Below are 24,469 nucleotides of genomic sequence, written 5' to 3'. Positions count from 1 at the left end.
CACTTGCTTTCATGCTTTACTGAAAGACTGGTGCCACCTACTGGCCATCTGCAGTCATCACATTGAAAGTAACAACAGTAAAGAAGCCTGAACTCGGTGTTAAATCAGGACATTTTTTATTTTTACAGATACAGTCATAAAAACCTCAGTAAAGCAGAGAAATGTTGGGGGGGGGCATAAACTATGTACAGAAAACAAAACAGGGAGAGAGAGACAGACTCTATGGTTACATAGAGTTTGTTCTTTTGTAGGCCACCATACCGTTGACCTTGTGGATGGATGTGGTGAAAGAGCGAAGCTGAACCTCCTCTGATTGGTTAATAAGCTGAGGTCCAGACTCCTCCCACTGCTCAGGGACCTCCAGATTCTTATCCGTGTAGATCAGGAGGTCGAACGCACCTGTCGCAATTCAGAGGATCAAAAACATGAGCAGGAATATGGCTTAAAAAAAAAAAAAAAACCACAAAGGAGAAAGATTAGATAAATATTTATTTAGAAAGAAAGAGACACCCACAGCATGACCCCATGAAATACTTGAGGTTTAGTCAGTTCTACAGTTTCTGAAGGGATTTATTACTTAGTCCTACTGCGATGCAGTTTGATTGAATTTTAGCCAAAGTGTTTACACCAGAAATACCATAATCATTACTATAAATTTATAGGGCATTGAGATGTCGAGCTGCATTATGGGATTGTTTTAGGGGAAGTTCTTCTTTTGCATGTTACAAACCTGTTTAGACACAGCTGAAAGAGACTTATTTTATTGTGTGCGTGTGTGTTTTAAAGACTTTTCATGCTTCAGAGAAAGATTCAAAGTGTTGCCAAAAACTCCAGAGGTATGCCAAGCAAGGATATATTGGGGGAGGAGAAAAAAAAAAAAAAAAAGTGTGTGTTTTATTCCTGGTGTGGACCTATACGAACACCTAAACAAAGTGGAGCAATGATCTGGTTAGGCGACTTATTTTAGATTTTTCGGATCACGGATCCGCTGACGGCAGTTAAATACAACCACTAGAAAAATAATAAAGTCTGTGCGTATTTTTATTTTAACTGCCGAAACATACAAAAAGAAATGTAAAAAGTCACATTTTTCTTGTAACAGCACTGTATCCCTGGTACTAGGTCATATTTCTTTAAGTAAAAAGTATTAGAATCACAAATACAAACGACAATGTGTGTTGTATATATCCACTTCAGCCGAGTCAGAAAACGAAACTATTTACGACATTGAGTATTCACTTGAATGTTTTTATGGTATTTACGGCCGCTTTACGACAGTGTCAACCTTGTGCTGACCATAGCGACGCTGACAGCATGGATTCTGAGCTTTCGCCTCAACTGTACGTAAGTATAAAGTGTGGTAAAGAAAAGTCTTTTCACTGTCTCACTAACCAAAACGTGGGCGATTTCGCCTCTCAAGCGTTGAAAGTAAACAATGAAAAGATCAAAACGATCTTTGGTTCTCAGAAAGGTGGTGGTGATGTAACGAGCGCGATGCCGAATATGCCTGCCATAACATTAGTTCGCGATTTTGGCTGCAAGTATCTGACTGTGGGATTAGAAGAGGATGGTGCCGCAGAGTCCTATCGAATCAAGTAGCACGAATGTATCAGCCTTCAATGTGCGCGCATATATATGTGTGTGTGTAAAGTGTCTCTTGAATTTAAATCATCTTAATCCGACATTGAAATTTTGCCATGCAAAAAAAAAAAGTTTGGACAAGGACACTTATTTTTATTTCGACCGACATCAAAAATATATTGAAAAAAATCTGTGAACCTAAAGATAAAAAATGGGTGGCCTTATGCCCCCTCCTCTTACAGTTCCATACATGTTTTCATCTCAGGTATAGTAAAGTTTGTGGACACCTGACCACCACACCTGTGGTTCTTCCCCAAGCTCCTGCCACAAAGTCGGAAGCATATAATTGTCTAGAATGTCTTTGTATTTTGTAGCATTAAATATTTCCCTTCATTGGAACCAAGGGGCCCCAAACATGTTCCAGCATGACAATGCCCCTGTGCACAAGACAGACATTGTGCAGGACACTCGAGTTTTTCCACACCAGCATTGATGCCAACGGAGTTCCGACCTCAGTGCCACTGTATAGCTTTTGAATGAACTGGGACATGGATCGCTTGACATTAGCGCCTACCGTAACTTCACTAATGCTCTTGTGGCTGAATGAACAAATCCCCACAGCCACGCTCCAAAACCTGGAGAAAAACCTTCCCAGAAGAACGGAGGTTATTATAACAGCAAAGGAGAGACTAAGGGCCTCTGCATGCTCTTGCGACGAGGCTTTCGCAGATAGCTTTTCGCAGACAGTTGTAATTTATCGTTGAGTGGGGAGTAATAGGCGTGCACGATGTTATTCACCGCCACAACGCAAGGGGGCGCGAAGTTGCGAAATCGCTAGGAGTAGTTGGTGGGTGTGGTTAGTGGAGTGTTTATCCTCCGGTTACTTATAATGACTAGAACTGGAGTCGTATAGATGTCCGTACTTCCTCACTTCCTCGATCAACCGCTCTTCGTGCTGCTCCATCTTCGCTCGTGTTTTTAAAAATGGCGGTCGTGAAAACAAACCAAACCGGGAAAGTAGGGAAGCAGAAGTGCGTGTACAGCGGATGTAGAGTGGACCAATCAGAGCCCTCTTGTCTGCGACGCTGTCTGCGAGGCTTCTGCGGTGGTCACAATTTTTGGGAGGTGCGCGCAGAGCGTCTGCGAAGGGGGGGGGGCGCTACACAGACGCTATCTGCGACGCTATCTGCGAGGACTGCGTTGTCAGCATAAATTGGCCTTAAATCTGTTCGGCAAGCACATATGGGTGTAACGACCAGGTGTCCACAAACTTTTGGCCTACTGTGTTTGCCTTATGAAACATTGCTAGTTTGCGATTATTTCAGAAACATACGCTAGAAATCAGCACTTACTCTTACGTAGACTTCTAAGACTATTCTGAGCATCTTGCATAGAAAGCAGTGGGAGCTGGGGAGTTTTGGTGAACCGACAAACATTTCAGCTGTGCTGTACTTACAGGCCGTTTCCAGTAAAGGTAAGAAGGTGACTGTGGCAGTGATCTGTCTGATAACTGAGCGAATTTCTTCCTGGATGGCTTTCATCGACTTCTCCCTGGGAGCGCTGTGACACACAACACAACTTACTACATACAAGCAGGAACTATAAGTCAATGCAGGGGCAACTCAATTAAGAAACTTCAAAGATTTCAAGCCTATAAGTCATATACACGGTGCTTTACCAACAAACTAATGTAGACACACCATAAAAAGCCATTTATTTGATGTTTTACCTCCTGAATTTTATTTTTTTCTAAAATAAAAGCATTTCAATTTTGATTCTTGCAACACATTAAAAAAAAAAAAAAAAAAAAATCAGGCTGTAAAGCATTTGCCACTTTATAACATTCCCATTCCTTCTCACAACACTTAAACAATGTTCAGGGTCTGAAGACACCAAGTGATGAAGTGTTTCGGGGGTTATTTTATCCCATTCTTCCTGCAAATAGGTCTTAAGATGTGCAACAGTACAGGGTTGTCATATTTTTCCATTTCAAAATTCACCACACATTCTCTATTGGGGACAGGCACCCTCTTCTTCCACAGTCATGCCTTTGTAATGTGTGCAGAATGTGGTCTTGCATTGTCATGTCTTTTTGGTCATACTTCTCTGCATTAAAGGTGGGGTATGAGATTTTTTTCAGGAGTATTTTTACCATATTGCTTGAAAAGCTCCTCACACCCATGTTGCAAGCAGTACAATAGAAGGTTTGACCCAAAAATGAAATATTTTAATCCAGTCTACAGTGTAAAAGGAAAAACGCCATCAAATCATATTGAGGTACCACCTCAAAATGATTGGATACTGACACATCAATCAGACTGAAGCCCGAGCAGCCCGTCCCTTGTGTGTGTGTGTGTGTGAGAGAGAGAGAGTGAGTGAGAGAGAGCAAACAGAGTGTCACACAGAGCACAGGATTTTCTCAGTGCGCTCCCTCCAAACAACGGGGATTTACACGAAAACGGAAGGAGATATTCACAAAATTCTTTCACAGTGAGGCGTCAAAAGGCTCTCCTGAACACACTGATGTAATTTTTTTGTCTGTAGTGTAAAAAATGAGGTCACTAGAGCGAGTTAAAAACGAGTGACTTTTCTGCCAAGTTTATAATGGCAGTCTATGTGGCTGCGCGCCTGTCCTCTCCTCACTTTCAGGCTTCTCATTCAAAAACTGCAAATCCTATCATGTAGGTCAGGGGTCACCAAACTACGGCCCGCGGGCCAGATCCGGCCCGCCACCCCCCTTTGACCGGCCCCCCATCCCCTCTACCCCCCATCACTTGAACCGGCCCTATGAGGCAATCCCCAAAAGTGGTCATGGCCTATTTTTTTTAAATTGCTTTTTGGCAAATAATAACATGTCTGCATCTTGTATTTTGTTGATTTTATCAATTAAAATTGATATTTAGTTATAAAATGAACTATTCATATTTTCCGAATTTGTGTCATATGCTCGCGATCAAGCAGTGACAGGCAGCGCACGCACAGAGAACTGTCAGTGTTCAGGACAGCAAAATGGCTAGCGGTAAGCGAAAAGCTGACAGAGTGCAGAGTTTTTAAAGAACAGTGGACCACCGATTATTTTTTCGTTCAGTGTAAGGACCGTGCAGTTTGTCTTGTATGTAAAGAAAGTGTGCCGGTTTTCAAAGAATATAATCTGCGTCGTCACTATGAAACCCGCCACAAAGCAGGGTTCGAATTATAAATTTGACCCTATGGGGGTCTCTATTTAATAAAAAAAAAAAAAAAAAAAAAAAAAAAAAAAGCAATGCATACTCGCTCTCCTGGACCAGCGCACTTTTGCGCACTGCAGTGCACAGCTTTCACACACAGGCGCGCGCATGCACGCACGCACACACGGTGTTGCGCATATATATATATATATATATATATATATATATATATATATATATATATATATATATATATATATATATATATATATATATATATATAGTTAAACAAAGGAAGATCGTTGTGAGATAGAGGACAAGTCTTCTTCGGACTAACTTCACATTCGATTTCGCAGGCTGCAAATTTCAGTTTGCGCGCATAGTGTTGTGGTGGTGAAGTACAGCTGTACATGTTGCGGTTTAATAACACGTTCAATACAAAGTTATGGCTGCATGGTGATCGGAAATGAAATGAGTTTTATTTATATTTATATGGTGATATAGGCTATTCAAGCTTATTATGGTGATATATGACGTGTTTGAGAGACTTCCACAGAAAATTAAGTTTGCTTCTTTCATGGGAGCCTGAGGGAATGGGAGCTCAGCTCCCATTGGCTCCCACGTAATTCGAACTATGCCACAAAGAGTATGCTAGTTTGCGAGGGCAAACAAAAGAAGACAGGATTCGGAGGATGAAATGCGGACTGGCTGCACAACAGAATGTATTCCTTCACCAAACCCAGATCAACCAGGCTGCTGTCCGAGCTAGCTATAAGGTAGCTCACCTACTAGCTACCCATGGAAAGCCGTCTACTGATGGGGACTTTGTTAAAGTATGCATGCTTGCTGTGGCCGAGGAGGTGTGTCCCGACAAGAAGGATGCGCTCAACGCGGCGAGTCTCTCCGCACCTACTATGACCAGGCGAACCGAAGATTTGGGGGACAACGTGTATGACCAGCTGAATGAGAGAGCGTCAGAATTCGAGTTTTTTGCTTTGGCCATGGATGAGAGCAATGACGTGCAGGACACAGCACAACTGCTGTGATCTATTGCTCATATTATAATTTCACTGTTTTTTAAAATGTATTTATTTTATATGCCTATTTATTTGACCTTTATTAAGTGCTGCATACAATTATTATTAATATTATTAATAATATCAACAGGCTTACCTACAATTTATAGTTTTCCACTCACCTTTGCCAGTGTCAATCACCTCAACTAGGCAGATGTTTCTTACCTTGACAGCTTTGATATTATTTTTATTAGAAAATAAATAAATGGAATATCTGTGGTATTTCAAATTAAAACAAAGTGTGAAGACTTGATTACTATTTTTGCAAACCACTAGTAAAGATAAACAAATATGTGCCAGGAATCAAGTGTTGATATAGTAGTGTGGATATAGTAGTGGGGATGGCCGTGCCAGGCTAGTAATCTCTACTACACAATGAGGCCTGCTGGTGGTCATATTTGTCTGGGTTATACAATTCTATGTGATATAGCTGACCCGACCCCGGCCCCCATCACAGTCAGGAACGACAATGTGGCCCCCAGAGAAAAAAGTTTGGTGACCCCTGAGTTAGAGTGTAGAGAGCTTGGAAAAATAGCTCAAACTTTCTCATTTAAACTGTGTTTTCAGCCCCAATTTTCACTCCCCACACACAATTTTCTCAAAAGTAGTAGCCACACTTGTCCTGATTCACACAATGTGTCTACCTACATCAGGGGTCACCAAACTTTTTTCTCTGGGGGCCACATTGTCGTTCCTGACTGTGATGGGGGGCCGGGGTCGGGTCAGCTATATCACATAGAATTGTATAACCCAGACAAATATGACCACCAGCAGGCCTCATTGTGTAGTAGAGATTACTAGCCTGGCACGGCCATCCCCACTACTATATCCATACTACTATATCAACACTTGATTCCTGGCACATATTTGTTTATCTTTACTAGTGGTTTGCAAAAATAGTAATCAAGTCTTCACACTTTGTTTTAATTTGAAATACCACTGATATTCCATTTATTTATTTTCTAATAAAAATAATATCAAAGCTGTCAAGGTAAGAAACATCTGCCTAGTTGAGGTGATTGACACTGGCAAAGGTGAGTGGAAAACTATAAATTGTAGGTAAGCCTGTTGATATTATTAATAATATTAATAATAATTGTATGCAGCACTTAATAAAGGTCAAATAAATAGGCATATAAAATAAATACATTTTAAAAAACAGTGAAATTATAATATGAGCAATAGATCACAGCAGTTGTGCTGTGTCCTGCACGTCATTGCTCTCATCCATGGCCAAAGCAAAAAACTCGAATTCTGACGCTCTCTCATTCAGCTGGTCATACACGTTGTCCCCCAAATCTTCGGTTCGCCTGGTCATAGTAGGTGCGGAGAGACTCGCCGCGTTGAGCGCATCCTTCTTGTCGGGACACACCTCCTCGGCCACAGCAAGCATGCATACTTTAACAAAGTCCCCATCAGTAGACGGCTTTCCATGGGTAGCTAGTAGGTGAGCTACCTTATAGCTAGCTCGGACAGCAGCCTGGTTGATCTGGGTTTGGTGAAGGAATACATTCTGTTGTGCAGCCAGTCCGCATTTCATCCTCCGAATCCTGTCTTCTTTTGTTTGCCCTCGCAAACTAGCATACTCTTTGTGGCATAGTTCGAATTACGTGGGAGCCAATGGGAGCTGAGCTCCCATTCCCTCAGGCTCCCATGAAAGAAGCAAACTTAATTTTCTGTGGAAGTCTCTCAAACACGTCATATATCACCATAATAAGCTTGAATAGCCTATATCACCATATAAATATAAATAAAACTCATTTCATTTCCGATCACCATGCAGCCATAACTTTGTATTGAACGTGTATTAAACCGCAACATGTACAGCTGTACTTCACCACCACACCACTATGCGCGCAAACTGAAATTTGCAGCCTGCGAAATCGAATGTGAAGTTAAGTCCGAAGAAGACTTGTCCTCTATCTCACAACGATCTTCCTTTGTTTAACTATATATATAAAAATTTGTTTATATATATATATATATAAAATTTGTTTAAATATATATATATGCGCAACACCGTGTGTGCGTGCGTGCATGCGCGCGCCTGTGTGTGAAAGCTGTGCACTGCAGTGCGCAAAAGTGCGCTGGTCCAGGAGAGCGAGTATGCATTGCTTTTTTTTTTTTTTTTTTATTAAATAGAGACCCCCATAGGGTCAAATTTATAATTCGAACCCTGCTTTGTGGCGGGTTTCATAGTGACGACGCAGATTATATTCTTTGAAAACCGGCACACTTTCTTTACATACAAGACAAACTGCACGGTCCTTACACTGAACGAAAAAATAATCGGTGGTCCACTGTTCTTTAAAAACTCTGCACTCTGTCAGCTTTTCGCTTACCGCTAGCCATTTTGCTGTCCTGAACACTGACAGTTCTTTGCGCATGCGCTGCCTGTCACTGCTTGATCGCGAGCATATGACGAAAATTCGGAAAATATGAATAGTTCATTTTATAACTAAATATCAATTTAATTGATAAAATCAACAAAATACAAGATGCAGACATGTTATTATTTGCCAAAAAGCAATTTAAAAAAAATAGGCCATGACCACTTTTGGGGATTGCCTCATAGGGCCGGTTCAAGTGATGGGGGGTAGAGGGGATGGGGGGCCGGTCAAAGGGGGGTGGCGGGCCGGATCTGGCCCGCGGGCCGTAGTTTGGTGACCCCTGCTCTAACTTAACGAGACGCGGGGGGTGGGAGCATGGCGAGGGCGGGCTTGTTTCTTTTCAAAATATGGCTTTCGGGAACCGCTATTCCAAAATCTCGTACCCCACCTTTAATGCTGCCATCACATAAGTGTAAATTGCCAAGTCATTAGTTTTCTTTTGTTACAGACATGTAAAAGTTTTTTCCTTTACCTGACATGTTTCGACGGTGTAACTTCCGTCTTCATCAGAGGGTCACCCGGATGTTGGTGTGTGACGTGCTTTTATAATCAGCTGATGTTACAGAGGTGTGACCTCCCTGTCAATATTGACAGGTTGGTCACGCCTCCCGCTGTCAGTGCTGCCCCCTCAGGACGGCGCTCCAGGTGTAGGAGAGCATGTATGCCCCCTCATCCCTGTTTATTGTTCTTGGGCTACGCTTTCTGATTTCTATTGACTCCTTAATCCACCGGTGGTATCTGTTGTTCTCTTGTTGTATGATTTGAGCATTGTCCCAGTCCATTATATGATTTTTCCCTTCTGCAGTGGTCTGTTATTGCTGATTTGAGATTCTCTTGCGTGGCTATATCTTTTTTTGCTCGTTTGTCTCTGTTCTGTTTCTTTTTCATGGTCCTTTTTTCGTATACTAAAACGCCTTCCTGTCTCCCCAACGAGGGGGCAGCACTGACAGCGGGAGGTGTGACCAACCTGTCAATGTTGACCGGGAGGTCACACCTCCGTAACATCAGCTGATTACAAAAGCACGTCACACACCAACATCCGGGTGACCCTCTGATGAAGATGGAAGTTACACCGTCGAAACATGTCAGGCAAAGGAAAAAACTTTTACATGTCTGTAACAAAAGAAAACTAATGACTTGATTTAATAAGACATAATGAACGTGACATCTATTAAGTGTAAATTGCCTTTGCCAGGGGCACTGACAACCCCATATCATGACAGACCCTGGCTTTTGGACTTGTTGCTGCTAACACACTAGATCTGGCCTCGCCAACACAGTGCCCGCAGGCAGCAGGTAGCCCGCCGGGAGCCTGGGAGGTGCACACAATGGATATTCTAAAAATAGCCAGTGACTACTACACTGTTCAAATCATATTTGGTAATTTTTAAAATAAAAACTATTTTTATTGCTTTCAACACCTTGAAGTTTAATCCAGAAGTATTTTCTAAAAATCCCCCTAACATTTTTTAAATTAAAATAGAAGCCTAATGTAGAGAATTTTCTTTGCCGGGTCAAAGTTTAGCCTACTATGCCACTGTGCCAACTCCCCTTTGCGTTCAGTCCTCAGTCATTAGCCTGCCAGTGGACAGAGATCAACACAGTGCGATAAGTTGTAAATTTTCTGTAAAGGTAGTTTTGTAAAAAAGTGTTTAAACGTGACGCCGGAGAGCAAGAAAAAGAAGACTTACTACTTGCAGGATGAATGGGAGAACGAGTTCTTTACACAAGTTGGTGAACGTTGTGTGTGTCTGATCTGTGGAGCTGCCGTAGCCTTGGCTAAGAGACACAATGTGGAGAGAAATTTTTCTACTTGCCACAGAACGTTTGATGCCAGCTACCCTCCAGGCAGCGCATTACGTGCTCAAGACTTGTGACCTCAAGGCAGCTTTGGGCAGACAACAGTCTTTTTTCACCAAGCCGGCAAAGCAATCAAAAGCGGCTATGGAATCTTCCTCCAGAGCAGCTCACTACCTGACCAAGCACAAAAAGGCATTTTCGGACGGAGATGTGGTCAAAGGGGTGATGTCAGTGGTTGCAGACACTTTGTTTAAAGATCACAAGAATGGGAAGGAGATCCTTGCTGCCATCGTGGATGTTCAGCTAAGTGCCAACACCATCGCCAGGAGAGTATCAGCAATGTCCACTAACTTGGTGGAACAGCTGAATGGTGACATGAGTACATGCAGGTATTTTAGCATCCAATGTGACGAGGCGGTGGATAAAACTAGCACAGCGCAGCTGATGGTCTTCATCAGAATGGTGTTCAGTGATTTCACTGTGAAGGAGGAGATGCTTACTTCGCTGCCTCTGAAAACCACAACAAGGGCTGTTGACGTCGACGAAGCCATAAAGCGCCATTTTACAGAGAAAAACATCCCACTACAAAAGTTGGTATCGGTAACTACCGATGGAGCCCCTGCAATGACCGGCCGTCATTCTGGTCTTACTGCGCGCTGCAGAAGCGATCCAGATTTTCCTCAGTTACCACTTTCAACCATCAGCAGGCAATTTGTGCCAAAGTGATGGGTTTTGATCACGTCATGACTCCGGTAGTGAAGATTGTCAACAGTATCCATGTGAATGCCACACAACACCAGGCATTCAAACTTCTTCTGGAGGAGCTGTCAGCCGAGTACGGTGGCCTCTTGCTGCACACAAAGATATGATGGCTCAGCAGGGGTAGAGTTCTGCAGCGCTTTTTGTCACTTCTGGACAAAATCAAAGTTCATGGAATCCAGAGGGCAGGACACAACTTGGCTCCAGGACACTGAGTGGGTGCTTGACCTTGCCTTTCTGACAGACATCACAGGGAAACTGAATCACTTGAACTGTAAGGCAAAGGTAAGATTGTATCGGACATGATCAGTGCTGTGAACGCATTCAGAGCAAAGTTGAACAGTTTCTCTGTGCATTTGCAAAGTAAGAAATTCCTGCACTTTCCATCTGTGCAGTCAGTTTTGAATGGGAATGCCCCTGCATCCATAGCCTTAGACGGGGCTGTAGAAAAGTACACCCAGCCAGGGCCGCGTTAACCCTTGCCGAGGCCCTGGGCAGACACCCCCCCCCGAGGCCCCACCCCCGCTCAGCAAATTCACCCCCTCAGACGTGCCTGTCTAACTAGACACAGCAACTTAAATAATGACGGTGGCACAATTAGAAATACTATTGAACGATAAAACTTTATATCCATCAACACCTATTTAATCGAGAAAAAGCAATGGTGAAATAGGCAATTGCATGGTGAAAATATCCATCAGACATCACAGTTAACAAGTCTGGTTAACTAAAGTTTAGCCTCAAGAAGCCTTTGAATGAGTGAGTCAATGAACAACATGTCAAGAACATAACCTCGGCCTACAACAGTTTCTTTAGTATTCAGAACAAGAACATTCATTTGGTATATAACTGTTCGTTTTCATTTTGGAATCCAGGCGACTTTTAACTTGTGAAAACAAAGAGCGATAAAGAAAGAAAAATATCTCGCTTCTCAGAAATAAATCTCAAAATGTTAGGCTATGTGAGACATTTCATCCTTTCACACATGTAATGTCCCAAACAGCAGTGGCACACAGCTTTGCGCATTCAGTTTGACAGCCATGGGCCAACTTACAAGGGCACTTTCCTACTTTTCTGGAACGCGAAGTCATTAAATCATTGAACTGGCGTAGCGTGTGAAGACATGGTGGACAGTGATCATATTGACAATGACGGGTGATTTATGCGACGGGACAAGGTGGGCTTCCTTACGGGTGGCGAAATGCATCAAAAATGTTATCAATATGATCAAAACTTCTGAAAATATCGTTTCATATTTTCCGATCTCGCTACCTCCGAGGCCCCCTAGTGGCCGAGGCCCTGGGCAGCTGCCCATGAAGCCCATTAGGATAACGCGTCCTTGCACCCAGCTAATATCTAAGCTTGGGCAAGAGTTTGAAGAAAGATTTCATGACTTTGATAAACTGCACTAATGTGTTGCAGTCACTGCTAATCCTTTCATGCAATGTGACATCACATACATTTCTGAACAGCTAGGTGAAATATTCAACTTGAATGCTGATGAGAGTGAAATGGAAATCATTACGCTGCAAAACGACATTACTCTCAAAGCCCACCAGGGATCCTCAGACTTCTGGTATCTTGTGGACTCAGAAAAATACAAAAAGGTGTGCACACAGTAGCCTTGAAAGTTGCATCTGTTTGGTTCGACGCATCTCTGAGAGTCAGCGTTTTCTAACATGAATTTCATTAACAAACACACACAGAACTTGCTTAACTGATCTACAGCTTGAAGATTCACTCGGAGTTGCTGTGTCAAGCTATACCCCTGACTACAGGGCACTGGCGGACTCAATGCAGTGTCCGGCTTCCCACTAGGAACCATTCGCAAGCAAAAATCAATGCATTTTAAAACTTAGAAGAATATTAAGAGAATGCTTAGAGAATGATTTCTTGAATGTTATGAATCTGCAATAAGGTGAAATCATTTAAGGACGCAGTTAAGAGTTTCAGCTTGTATGCTATGTTAGGAGTGTGAGTGTTATATTACTGTTGCACTGCAGTTTAAGGAATGGATTTTGAATAGTTTTAACTTTCACAGAATTGTTGTGTGTTGAAAAGGGAAAATTATAGCCTTTTATTATTGTGCCTCTGGCATTTCCAGACCTGTTTTTATGTAACAGCTATTAATTGCAGTGAGAATATCAGAATGTTTTTGTGTGTGTGTGTGTGTAGAATTCTAAAAGAGGGCAAATGGACTTTCCCAACATGAGATTACAAGAAACAACAGAATATGTTCATTATTATCATTATTAACATTAGCTAATACAGGGCTCCCACACTTTCTTAAGCATCAAATTCAAGGACTTTTCAAGGACATTCAAGGCCTAACTCCATCAAATTCAAGGACCCAACACAGTAGAGTTTGAGAGATGGATCAAGGTTAGGCCAAAAAAAAAAAAAAAAAAGTGTGTTTCCGGTTACCCGACCGACCCTAAACTTTTTTTTTTTCATTTTTTTCCCAGTCGTGGCTTTTACATATAACCCAACCGCGTGAACCGGAAGTTTTTGTCACTCACTGGGAAAATTAGGGCTTTCCACAAGCGCCAGCTGCCGGCCATACAGCCGACTACACAATTAAGTCCAGCCGGCTACTTTAATGACTATTATTTTTGTAGCCCACAGGCTCTAAATATTAATTTTCTATTTTAATAAAATTAAATGTTTATCTAACGGACTGACAATAATGTCAAACTGAACCTCACTCTTAAGTTGTGATTCGCGCTGTTTGTACCGATAATAACCACAAATTCCCCGCTGACTCCGTTGATCAGGGGAGAGTAACTCATCCGCGGCCCCGACATGCAGTGTGTGCGCGCGCACTCAGCGGAGGCAGTAGTGTGTCGGGGCCGTCGGAGTGAACAGAAGCAGAGATAACGCTTATTTTGTCCTTCACCTAGAGACATGATTCAAACTTTAAAACAGAGACAAAATTCTCCTGTGTGGATCTGGCATTTAAGTTTTTTGCTAGGTTGTATACTTTTTGATCAGTCACAGATCAAACACCATGATCACACCTGGAGAAATTCAGGCTTTATAATGGGTGTCTATTGCGTTACACACCAGTGGCGCTCAGGAGTTTAGAGTGTAGGCAGCTTGAAAACAAAAAGCTCTAATTTTCTCATTTAAACTGTTTTCTCAGCCACAATTTTCACTCTACACACACAATTTTCTCAAAAGTTGTAGTCACACATTGTGTGAATCAAGACAAGTGTCTCCCTGAGCGATAGAATTTACAGTTTTTGAATGAGAAGTCTGAAAGTAAGGAGAGGACAGCCGCGCTCTCCCATAGACTCACATTATAAACGTGGCAGCGCTTTTACTGCAAAATCAGAAAAGTCACTTGTTTTTAACTCGCTCTAGTGGCCACATTTTTTACACTAGGGACAAAAAAAAATTACATTTGTGTGTCCATGGGAGCCTTGTAGCACTCAATGTGCAAGAATTTTGTGAATAGCTCCTTTCGTTTCCGTGTAAATCAGCGTTGTTCGAGGAGAGGGAACTCTGAGAAAAAGCGCTCTTTGCTTGTTATATTGTGTCTTTTCCCTGCACCGTTACCAAGGCGACGAGCTGCACTCAGGGAGCAGAGAGGGGCGGGGCTGCTCTCTCTCTCTCATGGTGTATTGAGCTGTTATATTTACAGAAAAATTCATGTTAAAAGGTGTCTCATGCTGCATCAGATTCATCAGAAGGTGGTAACTCAGGTGACCTGCAAAGAAATTAATTATATTTTGTGAAATTATTCCTGTCTAAATATAGGTTATGGCAGCCATCTTGAAAAAAAAAAATTCAAAAAAAAAAAGCCTGCCTACCGACCCTAGTTTTGAAATCTACGTAACCGGAAACACACACTTTTTTTTTGGCCTTACTGTTACAACACTAAGAATTTTTATAATGAGAACTAGCAGGCTTTACAAAAGCTCACAGTCAACAATTAAACAGAGAGAGACAGGCTTGAATGTGTCAAGACTTCTCTATTGTACTGTTACAGTGATGGCAGACTGTTGCCCCTTTTCCACCAAAGCAGTTCCAGGGCTGGTTCGGGGCCAGTGCTTAGGGCCCGTTTACACGAGGACGCTGTCGGGTAAAAACGACTAAATATTTTATCAGAAGTGCCTTTCGTTTACACGAGGACGGTGTTTCCGAGGCTGAAAAATGGATAAAATTGAAAACGCCTTCCAGAGTGGATAAGTTAAAAACGGCCCCCGTTGCATATCCGTCTAAACTACCCAATACGCGAAACTCTGCTCGGATCTGCTCACGTCGGGTACGCGTTTACGTCATACATATGTCATATACTGCACATGCCAGCCCGGGAAGTAAGAAAGTAAGTAAAAAAGTAAGAGCATGTCTGATTACATCGATCCAACGGACCTTCAAGCTGCCCTGTGTTTTAATGCAGTAGGTGTGTTTTCCTGCTCACCCGCCCGGCTGGAGCTCCTCAGTTTGGTGTCGCCAAGTTACACACACACGCACGCGCGCGCCGCCTATTCAAGCCGCTCGTGAAACCATAAACCCGAGACTGAAAACAAAACTAGCAGCCGAACGGGTTTATTTTGCTGAGATGGACACTGCCTTTTCTCCTCTTCACCGAAACAAGAGTGAGTGTTACTTAATAAAGGCAGATTAAAAGAGTTTCGGTTTGCTCCTGCTCCTCCCTCGAGCACTACAGTACCTCAGCCGGACCGGTGTTCTGTAAAGTTATCCTAGCAAGTTCTCATACAGACCGTTTTATTATTCAAAACAAGTCATTACAAATTATTTGACTCGGCCAAAGACTCGACCAATACGCACAAAACATAAAAATCGGCAAATGCGTGAAATTCTCACCGATTTTCGCCCAGCTGATCAGCCCAGCTGATCGGTGGGACAAAACTACTGTTGAATTTTCCTACCCTCCTGGATTTCGCGCATGCTTGGTAGGATAACTTGACAGAACAGCGGCGCAGATGTGCAGATCAGACAAGACAGAAGACGTTGCGCATGCGTGCAGACGTAGCGGAGACATTTATGCGTCACCGTATAGACGCAGATTTCCTCCTTGAAAATGGTCGTGTAGACGCGGAAAAAAGTGAGAACGAAAACGGACTTTTGCGTTTTTGTTTTATACCGTCCCCGTGTAAAGTGGGCCTTAGTTTGGAACCGGGTTTTCTGTTTCCACTGACAAAGAACTGGCTCTGGGGCCAGAAAAACCGGTTCCAGGCTAGCACCAACTCTCTGCTGGGCCAGAGGAAAGAACTGCTTACGTCAGCAGGGGGGCGGAGTTGTTCAGACCAACAACAATAACAAGACCACGAAAGATCGCCATTTTTAAGCGACGAGAAGCCGCAGCTGTACAAACGTGAAGTCATCCATTATTATTATTATTGTTGCTGCTGCTTCTTCCTTGTTGTTTTTGCTTTGATATTCACGCCAAGGTTTATGTAAACGTAGCGCCGTAACTGACGTATACAGCGACGTAATGACGTGGCTCCTCTTAGCACCACGAGCTATAGAAAAGCAAACTATGTGGTCTCTTGCCTTCTCTAACACAGCACAGCAAAACAGTGTGCAAGTTGAGCGATAAAGTAAACTGCTTGTTTATTTCATTAGCACCAGTTTCACAACACAAACACATTTCTGATGAACATGGCCAAATGAGTAGACAAATAAATTCCACCTGCCTCAAGAAAGTGCGACAGTCACCATCACGTGTGCATGAGTGACTGAAGTTGAATGATGCAGGTTAAACAGCGGCAAGAGAGCGAACGTTAAGCAAACTTTGTGGATGTAACTCTGTATTGTAGAGCTTGACAAAGGTTTGCCAAAGTTAATTCCAAGCCCATGTGGTTATATCAGCTAATGATGAATGATGGTACTTGATGCAATGCTGTCTGAGGGTCTTCAATTTCTATTTTTGCACAAAATATATAAATTCAAGGACTTTCAGTGACCCATGTCTATTTATATACAGTGGTGCTTGAAAGTTTGTGAACCCTTTAGAATTTTCTATATTTCTGTATAAATATGACCTAAAACATCATCAGATTTTCACACAAGTCCTAAAAGTAGATAAAGAGAACCCAGTTAAACAAATGAGACAAAAATATTATACTTGCTCATTTATTTATTGAGGAAAATGATCCAATATTACATATCTGTGAGTAGCAAATGTATGTGAACCTTTGCTTTCAGTATCTGGTGTGACCCCCTTGTGCAGCAATAACTGCAGCTAAACGTTTGCGGTAACTGTTGATCAGTCCTGCACACCGGCTTGGAGGAATTTTAGCCCATTCCTCCGTACAGAACAGCTTCAACTCTGGGATGTTGGTGGGTTTCCTCACATGAACTGCTCGCTTCAGGTCCTTCCACAACATTCCGATTGGATTAAGGTCAGGACTTTGACTTGGCCATTCCAAAACATTAACTTTATTCTTCTTTAACCATTCTTTGGTAGAATGACTTGTGTGCTTAGGGTCGTTGTCTTGCTGCATGACCCACCTTCTCTTGAGATTCAGTTCATGGACAGATGTCCTGACATTTTCCTTTAGAATTCGCTGGTATAATTCAGAATTCATTGTTCCATCAATGATGGCAAGCCGTCCTGGCCCAGATGCAGCAAAACAGGCCCAAACCATGATACTACCACCACCATATTTCACAGATGGGATAAGGTTCTTATGCTGGAATGCAGTGTTTTCCTTTCTCCAAACATAATGCTTCTCATTTAAACCAAAAAGTTCTATTTTGGTCTCATTCGTCCACAAAACATTTTTCCAATAGCCTTCTGGCTTGTCCACGTGATCTTTAGCAAACTGCAGATGAGCAGCAATGTTCTTTTTGGAGAGCAGTGGCTTTCTCCTTGCAGCCCTGCCATGCACACCATTGTTGTTCAGTGTTCTCCTGATGGTGGACTCATGAACATTAACATTAGCCAATGTGAGAGAGGCCTTCAGTTGCTTAGAAGTTACCCTGGTGTCTTTTGTGACCTCGCTGACTATTACACGCCTTGCTCTTGGAGTGATCTTTGTTGGTCGACCACTCCTGGGGAGGGTAACAATGGTCTTGAATTTCCTCCATTTGTACACAATCTGTCTGACTGTGGATTGGTGGAGTTCAAACTCTTTAGAGATGGTTTTGTAACCTTTTCCAGCCTGATGAGCATCAACAACGCTTTTTCTGAGGTCCTCAGAAATCTCCTTTGTTCGTGCCATGATACACTTCCACAAACATGTGTTGTGAAGAACAGACTTTGATAGATCCCTGTTCTTTAAATAAAACAGGGTGCCCACTCACACCTGATTGTCATCCCATTGATTGAAAACACCTGACTCTAATTTCACCTTCAAATTAACTGCTAATCCTAGAGGTTCACATACTTTTGCCACTCACAGATATGTAATATTGGATCATTTTCCTCAATAAATAAATGAGCAAGTATAATAATTTTGTCTCATTTGTTTAACTGGGTTCTCTTTATCTACTTTTAGGACTTGTGTGAAAATCTGATGATGTTTTAGGTCCTATTTATACAGAAATATAGAAAATTCTAAAGAGTTCACAAACTTTCAAGCACCACTGTATATTTTCAAAAACTTTCAAGACCTTGATTTTTTTTTTCTCAAATTCACAAACTTTTAAGGATTTCAAGGACCCATGCAAATAAGGGTTAGCATAATTAAACTTTGGAATTTGAAAAAAAAAAAAAAAAGGTTGATAATTCCTAACAGTATTGATGTGTTGAGATTATGATTATTCATAATTAAAAATGTTCATGTTAAAATGCCAGTTTCTATTCCTTGATTGTTGTTAATTAAAAGAATATAACCCTACATAGTCTTATTTTAAAGGGATGTTACGCCTTTTATTTATTTTAAGTAAATTATTTTGAATGACTAGCCCTGCATATAGTTTCTCATCCTTTGGGTAGCCCTCAGTCCCAGAAAAGTTGGAGACCCCTGCTCGAGATGCTCTTTTTCGTCTTTGGTCAAGAGCACACAGGGTCCATTTCTTACCAAAAAAAAAAAGGACACGGAATACCAATTGGTCTGAACACAATACACATTTCCACCGTGTGATGGTCCATCCCAGATGCCTCTGAGCCCAGAAGTAGTTGACGTCACTTCTGGACACAGTTAACATAAGGCTTCCTATTTGAACAGTAAAATTTTAACTGGCATTTGTGGATGCAACTCCATACTGGTGCTTGACACAGGGTTGCCAAAGTAATCAATCCCGAGTCCATGTGGTTATATCAGCTATAGATGAATGGCGGCTCTTGGTGCAGTGCCGTCTGACAGATCAAAGATCATGGGTGTTTAGCTTAGACTTGTGCCCTTGCCCTTTACACACCTAAATTCCTCCATATTCCTTGACTTGTTTAATGATATTATGCACCTTAGATGGTGAAAATACAAATCCCTTCTTATCTTTCTTTGAGGAACTTTGCTTTTAACCATTTCAATAGTTTTCTAACAAATCTGTTGACAAACCGGAGATCCTCAACTTATCTTTGTTCCTCAAAGACTAGGCCTTTCTGAATACTGATTGTACTAAATCATGATTACAAATAACCAACAAATGAAATGAAAATGATCAGACAAAACATGAAATATCTTGGGTTCATACTGCCTGCAATGAAATACAACTCAAAGTAAATTTAAGAAAAAAAAAAAACGCTTTCCTTTTTTTTCCCACCCTCATTTTCCTGACCGTCCCAACTTTTTTCGGAGTTGAGGTTGTACATCATTCATGCTATTCGTACATATTGTACACTGTAAGCTCAGCAAACTTTGTGTACACATGGTGATACATTTTTATATGTATCTTATACTCAAGACAGATATTTGCAAATTATATCTGCATATCCACAGAAAGAAAGCAATGAGATGAATGCCTGACATTTTTCCTACAGTGGTGCTTGAAAGTTTGTGAACCCTTTAGAATTTTCTATTTCTCTGCATAAATATGACCTAAATAATAATCAGATTTTCACACAAGTCCTAAAAATAGATAAAGAGAACCCAGTTAAACAAATGAGACAAAAATATTGTACTTGGTCATTTATTTATTGAAGAAAATGATCCAATATTACATATCTGTGAGTAGCAAAAGTATGTGAACCTTTGCTTTCAGTATCTGGTGTGACCCCCTTGTGCAGCAAGAACTGCAACTAAACGTTTCCGGTAACTGTTGATCAGTCCTGCACACCGGCTTGGAGGAATTTTAGCCCATTCCTCCGTACAGAACAGCTTCAACTCTGGGATGTTGGTGGGTTTCCTCACATGAACTGCTCGCTTCAGGTCCTTCCACAACATTTCGATTGGATTAAGGTCAGGACTTTGACTTGGCCATTCCAAAACATTAACTTTATTCTTCTTTAACCATTCTTTGGTAGAATGACTTGTGTGCTTAGGGTCGTTGTCTTGCTGCATGACCCACCTTCTCTTGAGATTCAGTTCATGGGCAGATGTCCTGACATTTTCCTTTAGAATTCGCTGGTGTAATTCAGAATTCATTGTTCCATCAACGATGGCAAGCCGTCCTGGCCCAGATGCAGCAAAACAGGCCCAAACCATGATACTACCACCACCATGTTTCACAGATGGGATAAAGTTCTTATGCTGGAATACCAGGGTTTTCCTTTATCCAAACATAACGCTTCTCATTTAAACCAAAAAGTTCTAGTTTGGTCTCATTCGTCCACAAAATATTTTTCCAATAGCCTTCTGGCTTGTCCACGTGATCTTTAGCAAACTACAGACAAGCAGCAATGTTCTTTTTGGAGAGCAGTTCTTTCTCCTTGCAACCCTGCCATGCACACCATTGTTGTTCAGTGTTCTCCTGATGGTGGACTCATGAGCATTAACATTAGCCAATGTGAGAGAGGCCTTCAGTTGCTTAGAAGTTACCCTGGGGTCCTCTGTGACCTTGCCGACTATTACATGCCTTGCTCTTGGATTGATCTCTGTTGGACGACCACTCCTGGGGAGGGTAACAATGGTCTTGAATTTCCTCCATTTGTACACAATCTGTCTGACTGTGGATTGGTGGAGTCCAAACTCTTTAGAGATGGTTTTGTAACCTTTTCCAGCCTGATGAGCATCAACAACGCTTTTTCTGAGGTCCTCAGAAATCTCCTTTGTTCGTGCCATGATACACTTTCACAAACGTGTTGTGAAGATCAGACTTTGATAGATCCCTGTTCTTTAAATAAAACAGGGTGCCCACTCACACCTGATTGTCATCCCATAGATTGAAAACACCTGACTCTAATTTCACCTTCAAATTAACTGCTAATACTAGAGGTTCACATACATTTGCCACACAGATATGCAATATTGGATCATTTTCCTCAATAAATAAATGACCAAGTATAATATTTTTGTCTCATTTGTTTAACTGGGTTCTCTTTATCTACTTTTAGGACTCGTGTGAAAATCTGATGATGTTTTAGGTCATATTTATGCAGAAATATAGAAAATTCTCAAGGGTTCACAAACTTTCAAGCACCACTGTACATGACCCACAGGAGTTGTGATAAGTGTGAAGTGTATTCATCTGGGGAGGTGTGTCCACTGGTTGTGAAATAGGTTTTATAAGCCACCATGTTTTCAGATCCAGTCCTTTATAAGCATACCCGCTCTCCTTGGCTGTCTTGTCACACTCTATATCGAACTGCCATCGCTCCAGGACTTCACTTGTCTCAAGGCATGTGATCACCACCACCAGCTTCTGCACCGTGCAGTCAAACAGCCACTCTGGCAGGGGGGAAAAACATAGGTGTTCAGCACTGGATGATATGCAGGAATAATCATCTCATCTCATTCTCATCTCATTATCTGTAGCCGCTTTATCCTTCTACAGGGTCGCAGGCAAGCTGGAGCCTATCCCAGCTGACTACGGGTGAAAGGCGGGGTACACCCTGGACAAGTCGCCAGGTCATCACAGGGCTGACACATAGACACAGACAACCATTCACACTCACATTCACACCTACGCTCAATTTAGAGTCACCAGTTAACCTAACCTGCATGTCTTTGGACTGTGGGGGAAACCGGAGCAAACCCACGCGGACACGGGGAGAACATGCAAACTCCACACAGAAAGGCCCTCGCCGGCCCCGGGGCTCAAACCCAGGACCTTCTTGCTGTGAGGCGACAGCGCTAACCACTACACCACCGTGCCGCCCAGGAATAATCAGAACACCAAAATAAGTATTATAAAAAAAGGTAGCAGACTTAAATGACAACTGATCAGATTATATGATAGCAGTCTGATGAAGGAAAGCTACAGAAACCTTGAGTTCTGACAGTATTTGGGCAGCACAGTGGCATGGTCGCCTCATAGCAAGAAGGTTCTGGTTCGAGCCCAGTGGCCAGCGGGGGCCTTTCTGTGTGGAGTTTGCATGTTCTCCCCGTGTCTGCGTGGGTTTCCTCCACAGCCCAAAGACGTGTGGTTAGGTTAATATGGAACAGGCTTGGGCCGAGGTGCCCTTGAACGAGGCTCCTAACTGCTCACTGAGCGCTGTTAGCATGGCTGCCCACTGCTCTGGGTACGTGTGCACGCACATGTGCTTTAGATGGGTTAAATGCAGAGAGGAATTTCACAAGCGTGTGATGAATAAAGTTGTTGTTCTTCTACATTAAAACTACTAGAATGGCCGTCTAATATCCGCAGTGTGTGCAAAATAGGCAAACCTTTGAGTTTCATCACGACGTTGGTGAGGTAGTTCTTCAGTTTGGGGTCTGTGGTGAGCTGGAGACTCATGTCATACTTGGTGACTCTGGTGAAGGTCTCTGCAGGATAGATGCCTCGCTGGTATAAAATGCTGTTGATCCCAAATGCTGCACAATGAGAGTCACAGAAGAATATTTGAACCAAATCTACTCAGAAAAAAAGTCCTAAGGGTTGTTTTACAATCAGGGTACGCAAGCTAAAAATCACATTTAACACTTATCTTCAATATCAAAAGGCTTGACTAAATAAACTTGGTTGTTTATTGTAGCCCTGTGATAGCTCTATTTACCATGCAAAAAAAAAAAAAAAAAATTGGTGATAACGTTATTTTTGGTGAATGTATGGCAATGTGTCATATTTAGCAAAATTACTCGTGTCATTTAGAAAAAGTGCTTTTTTGACCACAGGTAGCTCCAAAAGGGATGCACTTACATCATTCTTTATACCATAAAACACATATTTGGTTCCATATCATTGGAAACATAGTTAAGTTTTAATGTTGAATGCCAGTAAGTTTTCAGACTATTTTGATCAAATTAGTATGTAATTGTGTAAAAAAAAAACGTCCTCTCCGAGACAGCTAATTTTTCAATATAAAATAACATATCTAAAATGATTATTTTCATCCTAAAATGTGGTCAAGATATTGGGACATAAATACGGTATTAGAGACAACTAACACAAAGCTTACAGCCTTATATTTAAAAGCACTATGGAAGTAGTGGATTCTGAATTGTCAAAAAAAAAAAGTCCTCTCCGAGAATCACTTCATTTGTTTCTCCCAGCCCTGCGTACAGCTACACTTAATCTTCTTTATCTTATAGCAGATTACACAAAACTACCATACACACATGTCAAAAAAGTTACCTGAAATCTGTTCTTTAACTCGTCCTTCACTTAAAAACTGGTACAAGAACCAGTTTGAATCAATTTGAATTTTGGACCCCTGTGACACAAACTTTGTACCCTGATTGTAAAACAACCCCTAATGGCAAAAGATCTAAAAGTGGGACACTAGACAGGAAGTAAAGGTGGAATGAATAACTTGGATCATGATGGTATGTGTCTAACTCTGACAGCCACGTTATCCAGGTTTCATCACAACAAGATCAATTCAAGAGATCATTTAAAACAATAAAACAAACCCTACATCATTTGGCTAAATCGATGATTGGTCAGTACAGTGTATTACATGGATGGACAAGTGAGCTAAAGCTAATGCTAATTCCCATCATGGACCAGCTGGGTGAATGAATAAAAGCGCAATAGAAACTTCATTTTAGTCATACCAGCATCCAAAAATACTGCACCAAGCATTACATTTCCCTGAACTGGAAAACAAAAAGGTAAATGCAATTAAATATAATCAGGTCACGTGACTGTGAAAGGCCCATTTCTGATGTATGCTAAATGCAGCTAGCTTAACTTAAGTTAGCTTAGCTAACTCTGTATACTGTATCTCACTGGTTAAACACAAAAATAAATATTTTCACTTACTGAAAAACTCAGCAACGAGTTCAGCACTTCCTTTCAAAGTAATTCCTTGTAAAGTTTGGGACATTTTATCGTGTTTTAGCTTTCCACAGCTCTCTCTTTTACCGTCCTACAGCAGCTAACTTGTTTTCTTTTTTACCCGCCACACGGTTTGAATTCAGACCGCGTTTGAACTTTTGCGCATGCGCACATTCAAAACACCGACGTCAGCTGATGACGTCACACGCCTCGTTCATGTTGAACGCTTTGAATTTTTTTTTTTTTTGTCTCAACATGGGACATTTCATGCAAAGAATGGCAGAGGCTATTAAATGAGTGTTGAGTGTAAAAAAAACATTTATAAACATTCAGTTTTTAGTTGATGAAAGCATTTGCGATATTTGTGGAACTCAAGACACAAAATGTTCTAATTTAAAATATATTTGTTTGTTTCAATCCATCCATCCATTATCTGTAGCCGTTTATCCTGTACAGGGTCGCAGGC

At 41.7% G+C, this 24,469-nt stretch overlaps 1 protein-coding gene across 1 annotated transcript; it reads right to left on the bottom strand.

Moving 5' to 3' along the window:
- Positions 1-99: 99 nt before the first annotated feature.
- On the bottom strand, positions 100-24,154 carry mad2l1 (MAD2 mitotic arrest deficient-like 1 (yeast)). Its single transcript, XM_060923444.1, has 5 exons — positions 23,989-24,154; positions 22,452-22,598; positions 21,392-21,512; positions 3,038-3,141; positions 100-399 (listed from the first exon to the last, which is right to left on the bottom strand). Exons 1-5 carry the CDS (start codon positions 24,050-24,052, stop codon positions 227-229), a joined length of 609 nt encoding a protein of 202 aa, XP_060779427.1. The 5' UTR covers positions 24,053-24,154; the 3' UTR covers positions 100-226.
- Between the last annotated feature and the right edge of the window lie 315 nt (positions 24,155-24,469).

The sequence above is a fragment of the Neoarius graeffei genome, chromosome 1 (genome assembly GCF_027579695.1).
Source record: "Neoarius graeffei isolate fNeoGra1 chromosome 1, fNeoGra1.pri, whole genome shotgun sequence".
Lineage (NCBI taxonomy): Eukaryota > Metazoa > Chordata > Actinopteri > Siluriformes > Ariidae > Neoarius > Neoarius graeffei.
Note: the sequence above shows the minus strand (reverse complement) of the source record. Positions and strands in the feature narration are given on the sequence as shown.